The sequence below is a fragment of the Zingiber officinale genome, chromosome 2B (genome assembly GCF_018446385.1).
Source record: "Zingiber officinale cultivar Zhangliang chromosome 2B, Zo_v1.1, whole genome shotgun sequence".
Classification (NCBI taxonomy): Eukaryota; Viridiplantae; Streptophyta; class Magnoliopsida; order Zingiberales; family Zingiberaceae; genus Zingiber; species Zingiber officinale.
Genome location: NC_055989.1, coordinates 148110162 through 148127411, shown reverse-complemented (window position 1 = coordinate 148127411; position 17250 = coordinate 148110162). Strand labels below are relative to the sequence as shown.

The 17250-nt window shown below is 40.3% G+C and overlaps 3 protein-coding genes across 3 annotated transcripts; 2 read left to right on the top strand and 1 right to left on the bottom strand.

The window, feature by feature from the left end:
- The first annotated feature begins 249 nt into the window (after window positions 1-249).
- Window positions 250-8126, top strand: LOC122047729 (probable beta-1,3-galactosyltransferase 14). The gene is made up of 7 exons (XM_042609180.1): window positions 250-743; window positions 994-1146; window positions 1226-1308; window positions 1388-1487; window positions 2256-2369; window positions 7023-7165; window positions 7886-8126. Exons 1-7 carry the CDS (start codon window positions 397-399, stop codon window positions 7966-7968), a joined length of 1023 nt encoding a protein of 340 aa, XP_042465114.1. The 5' UTR covers window positions 250-396; the 3' UTR covers window positions 7969-8126.
- A 641-nt stretch (window positions 8127-8767) lies between these two features.
- LOC122047730 lies at window positions 8768-9479 on the top strand. Its single transcript, XM_042609182.1, has one exon. It carries the CDS (start codon window positions 8821-8823, stop codon window positions 9304-9306), a length of 486 nt encoding a protein of 161 aa, XP_042465116.1. The 5' UTR covers window positions 8768-8820; the 3' UTR covers window positions 9307-9479.
- A 1455-nt stretch (window positions 9480-10934) lies between these two features.
- LOC122048837 (pentatricopeptide repeat-containing protein At5g16860-like) lies at window positions 10935-11876 on the bottom strand. Its single transcript, XM_042610356.1, has one exon. It carries the CDS (start codon window positions 11874-11876, stop codon window positions 10935-10937), a length of 942 nt encoding a protein of 313 aa, XP_042466290.1.
- Between the last annotated feature and the right edge of the window lie 5374 nt (window positions 11877-17250).

The following is a 17250-nucleotide window of genomic DNA, read 5'->3' as shown; positions in this document are numbered from 1 at the left end:
GATAATAAGTTAGGAAAACAAATGCCAAGAACTTTCTAATAATCATAAATCTAATTCATCAAATATTAGTATTAATAAAAAAATAATTGTAATTCCAAAGAAGAAGACTTAATAGATTATGAAGATAATTTTTATAATAATATTAATGAACTATTATTCAAAATATACATCATCCAATACAATGTAAAAATATAAATATAAATTTAATATATTTAATAAGTTGAAAGCAGAAAGAAAACAAAGGAATGGAAACATAGCTAGTTTTGCGTTATCGGACCAGCGTCGACGACACCGTTTTCGATGGAGGTTATAGTAACATGAGAGCACGCTTCGCTCTTCCTCCTCGATCCACAAAACAGATGAAGTTTTGCCGAGGGTTATGACTCCGATTCAGCGATGCCGATGTCGCCCAAGGTCTTCCACTCACGCCCGACCTCCCGTTTCCGCCGCCTCTCCTCGTCCGTCTTCTCCCTCGCTTGCCTAATCTTCGGCATCACCGGACTCCTCTTCGGCGTATTCTCCGTCACGAGACCCTCCGGAGAGTGCCCCGATGTGAAGCCTAGGTCGGTCTCCGTCGTGTGGGATCGCAGCGGCCACGGTGGCGGAAGTTTAAACGACGTCGGAGCGTCGAAGCGGCACAAGGTGATGGCTTTCGTTGGGATCCAGACGGGGTTTGGATCCGTCGGCCGGAGGAAAGCCATCAGGCAGACGTGGTTGTCCTCCGATCGTCAAGGTCTTCTCCGGTTCGTCTTTAATCTCGTTGTATCGGCTTGGATTTGTTCGCGCCCTTACTCTTCGTTTGTCTCATTCTCTTCTCCATTGTCTATTATCGCTGTTCTGTTGAGATCCGAGTTGCCATTGCCTGTTCTGTGCTTTTTGTACCACTAAGTTTCGGCTTTGATAGTATCTTGTGATCTCTAGTTGGATGGATTTGGTAATTAACCGGATCGTTGCCCTAGTTCTGAGTCTGAGTCTGAGTAATGCATGCTGCAGTTTGGAAGAAGCGACTGGCTTGGCTTTCAGATTTGTTATAGGAAAGACCGAAGATAAATCAAAAATGGCAGCCCTTCAAAAGGAGGTGAATGTGTACGATGATTTCATGCTTATAGATATTGAAGAAGAGTACAGCAATCTTCCACATAAAACGTATGAAGCGCTACTACATAAGTGTTTTGGAGTGTTCTTCTGTTGGTTTGTCCAAACTCTCATTTAATTTTTGTTGTAGATTAGCTTTCTTCAAAACTGCATTTGCACTTTATGATTCTGATTTCTATGTGAAAGCCGATGATGACATATATTTGAGGCCAGGTAACATGTCTTTGAGAAATTGTCATTTCTTTCTTCAGAACTGCTTTAGTTTAATTATATTGTTCATTGCATTGTTCAGATCGTCTTTCTTTGCTTTTGGCAAAAGAACGACCGCATACTCGAACGTATCTTGGATGCATGAAGAACGGTCCTGTGGTAACTGACCCTAACATGAAATGGTTAGTATTTTCTGTAAATTTAATGATAACATACAGATGTGCTGCATGATGATGAGCAAAAATTTATGACCAAAGAAAGTAATTTACGTCTTTATTTGTGAAATTTGAGGATTTATTTAACTGTTTTTTGGGAATCAAGTGTATTAAGTTTCATATTATATTATCTGTATGGACAAAGATTTTACTATGTTTCTAAGATAAAAACCCCTAGGATGCTTGTATGCATAAATGGAATGCTTTATTTCCTCTACGATTCCATCCTTATTTTAAGATGAACAATTTAAGATGAAATGATCTATTTAAAGGGATGTTTCATTCCACTCAATCCATTCCCAACTTTAAGAGGCGAAAACAACATTCGTATTCTATCAAATATCATACATTGCAAAGTTAAGATAAATAAAATAATAAATTAATTGAACAAGACGGCAGGGCAAGTCTTGAAATGAATATAAATAATTCATGGATCTGAAAACAAACTGAAGATATATAGGTTAAAATTATCTTTTCCTTCCCTTTAGCTTTTTCTGCCAATGGAAACAGAGAGAAAGCGACGCTGGATAAATCTTTTAGCTACCTTATTTCCTTTGTAACCTTCATGCTGTGTAGTTATCTCTTTTCAGGTTGATTTTAATTGTCTAGTGCATCATTAATGTTTGTTTGTTGATGTCTTATTTAAGTTGTGCTTTGCAATACGTTATACACATCTCCATTCAACTGCCAAAAATACATAGAGTTAATACTTGTATGCATTTGCAATTGACGTAGGTACGAGCCACTGTCACACCTGTTTGGTGAGATTTACTTTCTTCATGCTTATGGCCCAATATATGCGCTTTCAGCTGATGTAGTTTCGAGCTTGGTTGCTTTGAGAAACGACAGGCAAGTTGCAAGACTTGATACTGAATTTTTTCACCAACCATTATAATCTTTTTTCAACTGTAATTCCTACTTTCAGGTAACTTGATTGACTTCATTACGAGGCCCAATATATGATTACTTTTATTGGCTTATTTTCATATCCTATTTCAATGACTTCACTGAATATCAAGATTCTAAAATTTGTTAGGCACTAGTCGGGCGCTAGTCCAGTGTCTAGCGCCTACGCCGCCTAAGCGGGGGCTAGACGCCTCTAGGTGGATTCTATGGTATCAACATAAATTATATAATAAATCACGTACTATAATTCCAACATAATAACATTAAATTTAAAATGAGTTCAAAATTACACAAGTAATAAAATATTACATATTTATTCTACTTTCTTCTCTATAATTTCATCGGACACAAACTCAATATCATTATTGTGATCCTCCTTTTATTCTTTGGATGCAAAATCATTCTCGTGAAGTTCTCTCACTCTAGAGCTTCTTCGTGTTGTAGATTTTCATAAGCTCCACTTGTCTCATCAACCGTTTGTCATGTGAATCCAGAACCTAGTTCAACTTCATCATCTTTCCCACCATTCACAATCCAACCTTGTGCATTTAAAGCAGCTTTTGTGAAGGACATCGACATTCCTTTCTTTTTTTCTTTTTTGTTTGTTCAACAATCTAGCATTAAATTAGATAGATACTAAATTGTTCAACCTGTTGGCATTCAACCTATTTTTTTTTTTTTGTATGAATCTTAAAAAAAAAAAAAAGAGAAAGTAAATATTATAGTTAGTAATATAAATATAAACTTTAAAAATTAATACTTTACTTTATTTAAAGACTTAAAGTTTAAAGCTTACTCCTTCAAATGCACTCTAATTTCTACAACCCGAAGAAAGTATCCTCAATGTCACTCTTAACAAGTTGGGTGTGTGAGCACCGTATGTACTCCATCATGCACATGGATAAAATTTATTATTAGTATTTTTTTACATATTTTTGCTGTCAATATTTTCCAAATAACCCAGTCTTGTCTCTATATTTTGCAAATTCCTTGTTAATAATTGTATCTTGTAGATCTAACTCATTGGCATGCAAAATTTTCATGCATTCAAAAATCCCCGTCGCGGCCTAAAGATCAATAGAACTATCTTTATAGTAAAAATAGGGATTCGATAAAAAGGCAGTGATATGTAATGATGTATCAAGCAAGGTTTAAAATTTCGACTCGTGTCGAGGTTTCGGTTCTGGATCGGAACGATATGGTTTCAGTATCGTATCGTGTCGTGTCGTTCAGTATTTTCTAAATATAAAATATATTAGTTAAAAAATAAAATATTTAACATAACTATTTAAAAAATAAACAATATAAAAAATAATCTTAAAAAAAAAGAAAAGATATGAAAATAGATAAATAAATAAAAAATTTATTATAATTTTTAAATTAAAATAAATGAAATATAAAATTAATTAGATAATTTTATTAGGGTTTAATAAAGCCTTTTTGATTATCTCCATCATAGCTAGGAGTTGATTAAAATAATTAACCTAAATTTAATTAAAAAAATTTGAAATCTGACACCACTCGCGAGCTCACGCGACTTCGGCGCTGTCGCAAGGCTGCACGACCCCTCAACCATGGCCGCGGGGATCGCATGACTCCTCTGGCACGACCGCGGTGGTCCCTTTGCAGCGGCCGCAGGGTCTCACGATACCTCTGCGGAGGCAGTAGAAGGGTTACTACTGTTGTGGGGTCGAGCAACCCCTTCGCTGCGACCACGGGGTCGCGCAGCATGTCACAGTTGTTGCAGGTCTGGTGCCGAGGTCGTGCCGGTGTCGGTCGCCGAGTGGAACGAGATGTTTCGCCCGTTTGAACCGTCTCGGCACGACACTTTAAACCATGACATCAAGTCTATTCTTCATTTTTGACTCAATAATCACTATGATAGGCTGATAATTTGATTCCACATTATTCAAGGTTATCTTGATATCTTCTTTAACTTGAAGAAGCTCCCCATATAGAAACCCCATCGATGACTTTCAATTTCCATCTACCAATCGAAGAACTCTTACCAAAGGAGCAAATATTTTCAAACAAAGTGTCACACCATTCCAAAAACTCATGCTCATCATAGTAGAGTAAGCCAATTTCCCTTTGTTTGTTTTTGACCATTTACATTTCTCCCACATATCACTTGTAAACATGACTCTTAAACTAGATTTTTTTTTTTCAATCAAACTTTGCAATGTGATGAAATTTGATGCAAACCTAGTAACTCATGGTTAGACTATGTCTCTCTCCTTCGCGAAACTTCTTATCAATGACAAAGTCTTTTGGTGAGCATAAATGAAAATGGTAAAAGACTTGGATTGCTCAATAACCTTTTTTATCATGGAAGCTTGCTGATACTTTCAAGCATGAGATTAATAGTGTGACTTATACATATATTGTCTGTTACAATCTGAACAATATTCTAAACTCCTACTTGTTCAACACACTTGTCAACATACTCAAAAATAAGTTCAGCTGTATGTGTCTCATTTGAAGACTTCTTAGACTCTAAAAATGTAGTACCCTCCTTGCAATTAACACAAATTTAAGATGCTTCTTCTTTTCTATCACTCCATACATATGTCATGATCGAGCACTCATTCTTTGGCCATTCTTTTTCATGTTGTTTTGTTCTTTCAACTTCGGCTTTCAACAATGTCTCCCTAAGTTGATATTGAGTTGAAGGCTTGAATCCTAGTCTAAATTGACCCACTACCTTTATTAGTTGCTTGAAGCTATCATTATCAACAACATTGAATGAGATTTCATTTTCATAAACTCATTTCCTAACATATTGTTGAGTTCTCTCTTTGAAAAGAGCCTCATTTATATTTTTATGGCGAAACACTTTATTCCCACTTGAACCTACATTTTTTGGAACAATGACCAATGCATATCTATCCATGGAGCTAAGTGGAAGAAATTTTTCAATTCCATCTTTCCCTTTAATTTCAGGACATTCTTCTTCGTCTAGAGAAATAGTCACCTCTGCTCTATAACTTTGTTTTTCCATTATTTTGTTCTTCTTTCAATTCCTCCCTTCTAAAATAACCTGTTTGCACTTATTTTTATCTTTTCGAGATGCTTTTCGATAACCAAATACATTTTTAGGTACATTTCCTATGTGCTCTTTGATCCTATACACTCTTCCAATATTATTTTTTTTACACAGCTTGTATTTAATTTTGTCGAGATTCTTAGGTCAAACAACATTCCAAACTCCCCATCGATGTCATTTGATTTTCTGCTAAGAATCCCGGATTCTAGTTGAGTGACAGGTGATATTGAAGATGGATTACTTGCCATTGTGAAAACCTGAAAAGTGATTTAAAAATAAATTTAGGAACTTTGAACCATTAACAATTTGAGAAAAAAATTATATATAAAATACTTAAGATATAATTATATATAAAATATATAATTATATGGCACAAAATAGCATTATTAAGTCTAAGAATATAGTTTCTATATATCTTAATCTAATTAATAAAATTTATTATAATATTTTAAAAAAAATAAATTTTAAATAAATTTTTTATATATTTAAATCTGATTTATATAAATTATTTTTTTTATTTTTAAATATATTTTTTTATATATTTATTCGAATAATTTAATTAGATTTTATGAAAACCTATTGGAACTATTTAAGTTGGAAATTGTTTGAATTAATTAAATAAAAAAAATTATCTACAGTACCATGGGGGCTCATGACATGACGCCATCAGTCGCTGTGGGCGCATCGCGAGAGGAGTCCGGCGGAGCCAGAAGCGTCAGGACGCGTCCGACGATGTCCCGTGAAGCTTCCGATGGTGTCGGAAGCATCACGAGACGACGCCAGGCGCATCCTAAAACGATTCCAGCGGTTCCGGATGCATTCTGCGATGCTTCCGGTGGCTGCGTCCTGTGCACTTTCAGTGGCTGCGGACGCCTCTCGTGACGCGTCCGGTGCCGCCGGAGACGTCCCGTGATGTCAAAAAACTGCTTCCTAAAAAAATTAACATAAAAAATAAACTTACCAGTTACTAGAATGATCAAAGAGGTGAATCTACGAAGCAGACCTTTTGCGGCGGTGAGAAGACAAAGAGGCTGACCGATTAAAGATGATTTAGGGCTTCAATTGGTAGGACAAACTCTGTTTTTTATCATGCTTTTAAATTTAAAAGCCCAAAAAGTCACTGCCTTGCAACGTACAACAACGCCTAGCAGCGCCCAACGCCGCCTAGGCTGGCCGCCTTCCACCTTTCCGGTGTGGCTGGCGGCGTGCTAGACAGCCGCCTAGGCCGAAATTTAGAACATTGCTGAATATTCAACGGAGACATTTTATTGGTGTTGCTCACATGGGTTTCACAGAATCTTCCTGCTAAATTATTTCTGAGTTTGAAATATGCTTACCTGGAGCACCAATAATCCGATATCCATTAATATAACCTGTTTACTGCTTAGCACATCATTTCTGTGCTGTAAAATAGCTTTTTGGTTGTACTTCACTGTTTCTGTTGAATTATTGGTCATGACAACTCCTTTATTTACTTCATATGTTGCATTGCGGGTGTACAACTTGATGCATATACTTCTTTAATCATTGGTAACCATGTACATTCCCAGTTTCCGAATATTCAGCAATGAGGATGTCACAATAGGTTCCTGGATGCTTGCAATGAATGTCAATCATGAGAACAACCATGCTCTCTGTGCTAGCGACTGCTCATCATCATCAATTGCTGTTTGGGATATTCCAAGATGCTCAGGTTTGCTTATTGTTGAGTAATGTCGATCTTTCTTTCTGATTAAGTGATGCAATATTTGAACTGCACAAATCTTTGCTTACATGGCTAGTAAGTCAACAATAGTCTTTCAACAATCTTTTAATTCAATCATTAATTTTTTATCAATACCAACTCTATAAAGTATAAAACCAAATGGAAGCATCTCAGTTTAGACAAAATTGAAGTATTTCCATTTCCCTTATTCAATGTGTGACACCCCTATAACAATTTTCAAGTATTATTTATCGCCTAGAATTGCCCTCCTGTGAGACTTAATATTGACTCTAGAATACGGATAGCTCTTTTTTTTTTTGCATTTTCTTACTAAGCATAGAGTTAGACTGGTCATGTCTTAGTTCAGTGCTATAATTGATCAAGTGAGGATAAAATTTATGTAAAGGCTCCCCTTCGCTGAAGATCAGATGAAGAAGGCTTTCATATAGTTATATGTGCAATATTAATTTCAGAACTGTTTAGTTTCACATTTTGAACTTTTGCACTTGCCATAATTAAAGTATGTTGCCATGCAAAACTGAATTGTTAATGGTATGTCTTACGAAGGTTAGCTCACAGCTGGTAGTTAAACTGACGCGATACAATATGATAGCACTTTCTTATAAGTAGTAGTTAGTTTCATACAAAGGAGAAGCTGAGAAATTAATATTGCATAACATAATATGTGTTCTTATCGAGTGATTTCAGGGCTGTGCAATCCAGAAGTGAAGATGCTGGAGCTTCACAAAAAGGAGATCTGTTCAGGAGCTTCAACATTCTCAGATGAATGAGAAAAAGCTCGGAAACGTGGAAATTAGTAGTAGAAGAAAAAAAACGACTTAGGAGCAGAACAAAGTGACAGATCTTATTAGGAGAAAATGGTGACATCGAGACAACTACAGAATGTAGATTGAGATTATTCTTGAATAATATTATTCATTTTTATTCTTCTATTTCTCTTGATATTTGAACCCACTTCATCAGGATCTGATGTATAATATAATCTTGTCTGGGTGTCTATATAATGATTAACTAATGAATAACGATGATGATAATGATATAATAATGACGATGGTTGCGTGAGAAAGCATCAATCACCCGTCTACAACAATAGTAGTCATTATTTAACCATCTTCGTCAATCACGTTTTTTATATCTTACCAAATATTCAGGAAATTTTTTATGCAAAACTAACAAGTAACAATAAATTCAAAGTACATCAGTTTTTTTTTTCTTTTTATTTTTATAGAAAGCATCAATCAATTATCAAAGTGGATGAAACATATTCCTAACAGAGTGCGCAATTAATGCGCATTTATTTCTCCAACTAATTACAGGCAGTAAATTATTTAATGAAATAAAGGAAAATCAAAATGATGAACGCTCACAAAACGCGATAAATGGCCCGAGGAAAGAGTTTTTTTTTAAGTTGCATTTTACCGCGCCGTTACGTTACGCAGTGTGTAACGGGACGCTTCTCCATATTCCCGATACCACATCTACCGCTTTAAATGCATAGGGGTGTTTTGGTAAATTCGAAGTCCTCCTCGACTTTTTAAAATCGAACCCAATTCCTGCCGACCCACTCCACCGCCCTCCTTTAGCCCTTTCCCCCCAAATTTCGGCGGCCGCTTGCTCCGACGATGTCTTCTCAGTCGATGATCGACACCCACCGCGAGGGCGCCGAGGTCTTCAACGGCGCCGAGATCTGCAAGAAGCAGTCGATGAGTCTGCTCGAGGAGCTCCACCTCCCCCGCGGCCTCCTCCCGCTCGCCTCCATGGAGGAGGTGGGCTACAACCGCGCCACCGGCTTCGTGTGGTTGCGACAGGCGAAGCCCACCACGCACGTGTTCAAGGCGATCGGCAGGACGGTGTCGTACGCGGCGGAGGTGACGGCGTTCGTGGAGGACCGCCGGATGAAGCGGATGACCGGCGTCAAGAGCCGGGAGTTCCTCATCTGGGTCTCCCTCTCCGACATGTACATCGACAACCCGGAGTCGAAGCGGATCACTTTCAAGACCTCCGCCGGCCTCGGGCGGTCCTTTCCTGCCTCCGCGTTCGAGGAGCCTGAGGAGGAAGCAGCGGAGAAGGAGGCCGAGGCGAAAAAAGGCAACGACGAAAGTAAGTGAGAAGGTCAGGCTCCGGCTCGCCTCCATCGGCGGCGGCCATCGGAAGTCAAAAATTGTAGCTTGGCGACAAAATAAACGTTTTATGGCTATGTATTCTTCTAAGTGTGAGGAGAGAGGAGTATGCTATCCCCTTTCTCTATGATATATAATAATGCATATATTTTTTATCTCAACACTTTGTAGATTTGGTTGAAATTTTGTTTATTTATTTTTTATTTCTTGCAAAATAAAATCTAGAAATTAAAAAGATAAATAAATTAAATAAATTATGCATTTAAAACTAGGACCCCTACTGACTGTTCATTAATCACAACTTGCACTTGGATTTTTAATTTATCTATCATGAAGACATTGTGGGGATGGGGGTTGAGGGACATTAATATGTAGGTTTGAGTGGACGAAAATCATTTGAAAGTCTCTGTTGGGTTTATTATTAAGGGACCATTTTTAATCCTCTGATGAGAAATTTCTTATAATAAAATGAGATTCAATAATTCTGGATGGGCACATCTCCTTAAATTTTTTTTCCCCCTTAATTATTTGACTGTTGATATCAATATTTGTAGCTATCAGATTACGACCTAGACCCTTTCTTAATTTTCTAAAGATTAAAAGATTGAGTCTAATTTTGATAAATTAATAAATAATTTTTTTAATATACGATTGACTTAAAAAATATTAGAATTTAAAATATTAGAATTTGTTGTAAATACTTACTGATTTATTTTGATAATTGATGAAAATTTTTATAGGACGATCACATGATTAATTAGAGTAAACTAAATAATTAAAAAATTAAAAAAGTTTGTAAGAGAAATATTGAGTTATATTAATATTAAAAAGGACACTGACAGTCCTAGTGCAACCTATTCGAGTAAACATTTATCATCCCTAATTGCCTTGATTCTGACCCTTAACCGATCAATCTCTTTCCCTCGGTGTTAGGCTGTAAATCAATTGATGATGTGAACAAGTTTGTTGGTTGGATTTGAATTTATATTCATTTAATATATACAAATTTAATTAAATTTAATATACATAAATTTAAATTTAAATATATATTTATTCAGTTTGTTAATATTCATAAACAATATTTATCAATAAAATTCTTATCAAAATACTAAATAAACAAATAAATTTAAAAATACATAAATAAGTTTATATTATCAAACACAATAACAAAACAAATAAATTTAAAATATAAAAATTTCAAACAATTAAACACGCTTGAATTTAGAGTTTGATAACATCTAAATTAAAAAAAACAAATTTGAACTGACTCGATAACCTTATCAAACAAGCTCGAATACTACATAGCTTAATTAGGTTTGGCTCGTTTATAACCCGGGCTGGGCTTTAGTCATAAATATGCAACAAGGGCAATGCATGCTTGTGCTTGTGATGTTTGCATAGAATGTATACATGCCCTATGTGATACACAAGGCCAAATAAATACATGTTAATCCTTTCAAAATTATAACATAAAAATAGCTGCAAGCTTCCTAATTGACAATGGTACTTGCTAAATTAACTTTTGAAAAGCCAAAAATATGCAAATTAGAATACCACATTCAGCAGCTTAATAGAATGGAAAGTAGAATACCTCTGAATCCAATTGGATTGAAATATTACCCCGTTTCTATCTCCAAAAGCTTTCTTGAAGCAATTTCAGCATACCCCACATCTCCATGAATCCTGGCAACATCCAAATAAACCTCCCAAATGCCTCTGTCATCTTTCAAGTTCATATGCTCTATCACCACATATGCTTGCTCCAGCTTTCCACTCTTTGCTAGTAAGCCCCTGATACAAGCATAATGTTCTTCCCTTGGTCTAATTCCATATTCCGCAACCATAGAATTGAAACACTTCAACCCTTCAAGCAAAAACCCAGATGAGCTACAAGCCGAGAGGATCGCGGTAAATGCAACAGAGTCTATTAGAACACCAGCTGCTCTCATGTCATTGAAAAGCTGAAGTGAACTGCGCCCCTCGCCTTGTCTTCCATAGGCAGATATCATCGCAGTGTATAGCACTACATTTTTAACAGACATTTGATCAAACAGTTGCCGGCACAAATGGGTGGGAGCCCCGCAAAGACTGTACATGTCGATCAAGCAGCTGAGTAGGTGATCATCCACTTCAATCTTCTTCTTTACTGCACGGCCATGAATTTGAGTCCCGAGCTTAAGTAATCCCAACTTTGAGGCAGCCCTAATGGCACAAGTTATGGTCTTTTCTTTTGGTTCTATCCCTGAATCCATCATTTCCTGGTACACTATCAATGCACCGTGAGCATCATCCACTTTAAGCAGACCAGTCATCAATGCGGTCATTGCTGCAACGTTGTTCTTGACCCCTGCATTAGCAATTCGGCTTGCATAGTCCATTCTCCCGATCTTCGAATACATGTTCACAAGAGAAGTCACTGTGGCTTTGTGCAGCCTACCAAATTTCCTCACCAAATGGGCGTGAACCTCATACCCGTGCTGGGGCTGACCATACCGTGCCACCGCCGACGAGATTGTAAGCAACGCGACTTCATCCGGGGAGATTCCTTGTTCCATCATCGCCCTAAAATGGCCCAACGCCATCTCGAACTGCCCCCTGTTGCAAAAATCGGTGATTCTGAGCGTCCAGCTGACGACGTCCTTGTGAGGCATCCTATCGAACAGCTGGCATGCGGCTTCAGGCGCTCCGCATCGGAAATAGGCCGCCAGCAGGGCCGCGGGGATGGGGGCGTGGGACTCAAGTTTGAGGTGGAGGATGTCGTTGTGGAGGAGCCTCAGGGATCTGAGATCGGAGCAGGCGTCGATAAGGCGGCGAAGACCCGGGAGTCGTTCTTCAGATTCGCCGAGCTGGTTGCGGGGAGACGAGGTAAGTGGGCGAAGCGTTGTGGTCCTTATATAGGCATTCTGGAGGGATTTTCCGTGGCGGGATGGCGGAGAAATACGAAGGGCGGCGGCGGCGAGGGAGTGCCGGCGACATCGGCGAAGGGGAAGGGAATGGGATTGGGCGGTGTGTTGGGGTAGATGGAGCATAAGGTTAATTTTACCTGTATTTTTTAGTAATTTATTAAATAAGATTAAAGCGCTCTAGTTAGGAAACCAAAGTATAGAGGCCCTGGGAAACCCTAGTATATTCAGTTGGAAATTAAACTAGGAGTAATTATTAATGAGAAAATTCTTTTATTATTGAATTTAAGATTTAATAGTATTATTTTATCATTGAAAAGACTAAGGATCTATAAGTCCGTCAGTAACTATTGAGTTCATTATAAGCCCATAAAGAAGAAAATTAATTCAAAGATTACTTACCAACTTTTTAAGACTTCTCTTCAGCCAACAAAGAAGGATGAAAACTGGAAGGGATCGTGAATATGGATGAGGCCGTGCTAGTGAACAAGGATAAATTTCTAACAACAACAATAAAAGAAGAGAAAATTCAACAAGAGAACGTAGAAGAGGGCATATAAATTCGAGGTACGATAAATCTCAAGTTTAATACTACAAATATGACAAATTTAGGAATTATACTAAAGAATATAGATCGCCCAAGAATAAAGTATATAAAAGATCAAATTATATGGAAGAAAGGAAAGAAGAATATGACAACTACTGTTAGCATATAAAGATAATGAAAAAGGCAAATATACAATGTGGTATCTTGACGCTGGTGCAAGCAATCAAATGTGTGGGAAAAAAGCATGTTCACAGAGCTTAATGATTTAGTTGGCGTTAATGTATCTTTCGGAGATAAATCAAAGATTGATGTGAAAGACAAAAGCAGCATTCTCATCCATTCAAAAAATATAAAATATGAATATATTTTGAATGTTTTCTTTGTGCCAAATTGAAGAACAACATTTTGAGCTTAGGACAACTTTTGAAAAAAGAATATTATATTTATATAAAAGATAACATGTTCATCTTAAAAGATGATATTAGTTGCTTAATTGCTAAAGTGTCAATGTCAACAAATAGAATGTTCTTCCTTAATATTTAAAATGATATTATCATCTCAAAGCTTGTGATCCGGATATGTGAGGGGGTCAAAGGCAATTAAAAGAAAGAAGAAGGGCATTTTTATAATTGGACGTTTAGGTTTTTTTTGGTCAAGCACGAGAGAAGGGAGAGGGGGGTTTTTTGCTCGCGTTTTTTGGTTCGCCGCTAGGAAGAGCTTCTTCCTCCCTCCTTGCCGGCGTCGGCCGCCGACCGCCTCTCTACTCCCCCTCCTTTCATCTGGTCCGCACCCCAACGCCGCCAACAGGAAGAGGAGCTGGGCTTCATCGCCGCCGCCGCCACTGGACCGACTTTGACTCCTCCTCGCGGCCACAGCCACCGCCGGCAGCCACTGCTGCCTTCCCCCGCGGCCATAGCCGCCACCGGCAGCCAACGCTGCCTTTTCCCGCGGCCACAGCCGCTGCCGACAGCCGCAGCCTCCCCCTCTCGCATCTACTGCCGCTGTCTTTAGTGGATATCGTCACCTTTCAGATAGCCGCAGCTCGGTACTATTTGGGTAATTCTGGTCATCGCGCCGAGGTATTTTACTCTTTGCATCGTTATCATCATGGTGGGTTATTGGGTTTATCCGGCCTGCGTGCCGTGTTCCGGCCTGCGAGCCGTTGTGGTATCCCGGCCTACGTGCCATCTTTTGGATCCATGTCGCACTGGATTCCGAGTTATCGCCCGCGGATTCGACTGCCCGACCGACTTGCATTCATCCACCTCGCCGGAACCAGCTCACCGCTCCATCCGAGGGCGCCCCCCTGGGCCGGGGTACGTTCTCGTACTCAGTATCTGTTTATTTTACTACTATTCTGTTATTATCTGGTTACTCATACATTTGTGGGATTCGCCTCGAGCACCGAGGTACCAGAGACCGGGGGAACCCGGTCGCTGATTGACCGGAGGAGGACTTCAGACGACTTGGTCAACGCAGCGGACAGATCATCAACCGGGTCATGGGGATGCGGTCAACCTTCCAGACACGTCACACCGGCAGGTTCGTTTTCTTAGCTTCTAGACAGGATCAAATTGGCGCCGTCTGTGGGAACGCGCCTGATCTGGAACGTGAAGATGAACGACGCCGGATAGTTCTGCCATCCTCATGATCACGGTCAGTTTTTCTGTTATTTGTTCTGTTAGTTATATGATCTGTACTACTCCCGAAGGCCCCCGAGCCGATCGACCGGGAGGTTTATATCCGAGCCAGGGGCTCGAAGACGAAGGCCCCCGAGCCGTTCGGCCGGGAGGTTTATATCCGAGCCAGGGGCTCGAAGACGAAGGCCCCCGAGCCGTTCGGCCGGGAGGTTTATATCCGAGCCAGGGGCTCGAAGACGAAGGCCCCCGAGCCGTTCGGCCGGGAGGTTTATATCCGAGCCAGGGGCTCGAAGACGAAGGCCCCCGAGCCGTTCGGCCGGGAGGTTTATATCCGAGCCAGGGGCTCGAAGACGAAGGCCCCTGAGCCGTTCGGCCGGGAGGTTTATATCCGAGCCAGAGGCTTCAAGACGAAGGCCCCCGAGCCGTTCGGCCGGGAGGTTGATATACGAGCCAGAGGCTCGAAGACGAAGGCCCCCGAGCCGTTCGGCCGGGAGGTTGATATACGAGCCAGAGGCTCGAAGACGAAGGCCCACGAGCGGAGCAGCCGGGAGGATTATGTTGGGACCTTAGATGGCTAGAGGGGGGTGAATAGCCTCTTTGAAAACTACTAAACAACAATTTCTTCAAGAACTTTGTTAGCACAGCGGAATTAGAAAACTAAACAAGAAAGCACAGCACACTAACTCAGAGATTTACGAGGTTCGGGGATAACTTGCCCCTACTCCTCGGCGTGTCCGTAAGGTGGACGAATCCTCTTGATCTTTCGGTAGATCACACCCCGGAAGCTATCCGGCTAAAGGATTCTCCTTCTCGGTGGAGTAACCTCTCCACAAAGTCTTTAACAGCAGTAAGAAATTAAGCACAAGACTTACAGTAGTGGCTCAAGTGAAATGATCAAAGGAAGCTCACAGCCACAATCAGAGAACAAGCACACTGCTTCAATCTTCCAGAGAGTTTTTCTCCACAGTGTTTTTCACAGCAAGAGCACAAAAAGCATTGTCCCGAGAGCCTCTCCTCTCCACCTTCATATGCCTCTCTGCTCTGTAACGGATCTCTGCCAAACTGCAGCAAATCCCTGCAAATCCCTGCAACCGTCCACGACGTCGCCAATCACACTTCTTCCTTGTCCGATTGTCTCAGCTCCCACCAATGGCATCCTCGTTTCCACCGGTACCTCTGAGCTTGAACCTATCAGCACAAGTCAAGCTGATTTCGACCAAACGGCTGCCACCAGATCGCAAACGAGACGTTGCTACCAAAACTGGTTTGTCCGCAGCGAGACCCAGCAAAAGCCTTTTGTTGCCTTCTACTAATGATCCTTAATTTGAATTCACCCAACATCGTAATCTGTAACACGAAACTCGAGAAAACTTGCAGCAGATGGTTAGAAACGAAATAGGTAAAAGCAATTGCGAATCGAAACAATAAGAGAAAGTGCATGCAAAACAAGCCATACTGGATCGGTCGCAGACCGATCCACGTTATTATAAGTCGCGATCGGTCCGGGGACCGATCAGTGCTGTCTCGATCGGTCCCAAGACCGATCCACCCTTCACGCGAATCTAGCACAAGCTGATCGGTGCGGGGACCGATCAGGTAACTGGATCGGTCCGTAAGACCGATCGGTATCCACTCGCGCTCGAGGATCATCTGATCGGTCCGGACCGATCGATATCCTCGATGTGCTCGAGTGTTATCGATCGGTCCCGGACCGATCGATACACTCGATGTGCTACAGGTGTTGCTGATCGGTCCGGACCGATCGAAGCTGAATCGGTCCGCCGATCGGTAGTGCCATTATGCCGGATCGGTGCGGACCGATCCAAAATCGTGAGTCTCGGTCAAGCTTCCAAGCTTCCCTCACCACGGTCCGAGAGCGTGCTACGAACCCTCTCGACCATACATGCCAAGCTTCCACACTTGGACTTCCCAATTGCTGGTTTCACTCACGGGACTTTCCAAATGCCTAACATCCCGCTTAGGACTTTCTAGCTTCACACCAGGACTTTTCCGTGCCAAGCTCCTCGCTTGGACTTTTCCCAATCAGGTCAATCAGGTTAACCAAGTCAACCTTGATTAGTAATTAGTCTGAGTTAATTTAATATCTGATTCAAACTTAAATCAGTGTCAACATCAAAACAACATCCAGGTCAGACTGTATCAACAATCTCCCCCTTTTTGTTGTTTGACAACACAATTTAAGTTTAGATCAGAAAAATTCTCATATCCATAATTTCAGGGAAATTAAGATCTCCCCCTAAGATGGATATAACTCAGTTACTTTCTCTTTTTTTCTTTATTGATTCAAAGAGGTCAAATCGTCTCTAAACTTAATTATTTTCTCCCCCTTTGTCAAACACCGAAAAGGTGTAAAATAATGAATAAGACTGACAAGCACCTCCCCCTTTTAACCAATAACGCCTCAATCTTAATCCACACAAAAAACGGTATATGAAAAACAATGGCATATGAAACATCATAAGTGTATCATGAATAGTGAAGCATCATAAATAGCATGAATATAAGAAACACAGCTAACATCTAGTTCAGATAAATGTATCAAAGACATAGTATCAACAAAACAATCAAAACATAGAGAATGTCAGCCAACATCCTCATCAAGAGGATCATCTGCAGCATCAGCTGGAAGAGTGGAATCCTGAAGAGGCATGCTGCTGCCTGAGGGTAGCTCGCCCGCAGAGTGCTGAGGAGGTGGATGGCCGGCCATCCATCCTAGAAATGTCTGATGTGTCGCCAACTGCTGTCTCTGTAGAGTATCGAAGCGCTGATCAATCTGGAGGCGCAGGCCATCGAACTCTGCAGCCACCATCTCCTCGTGGCG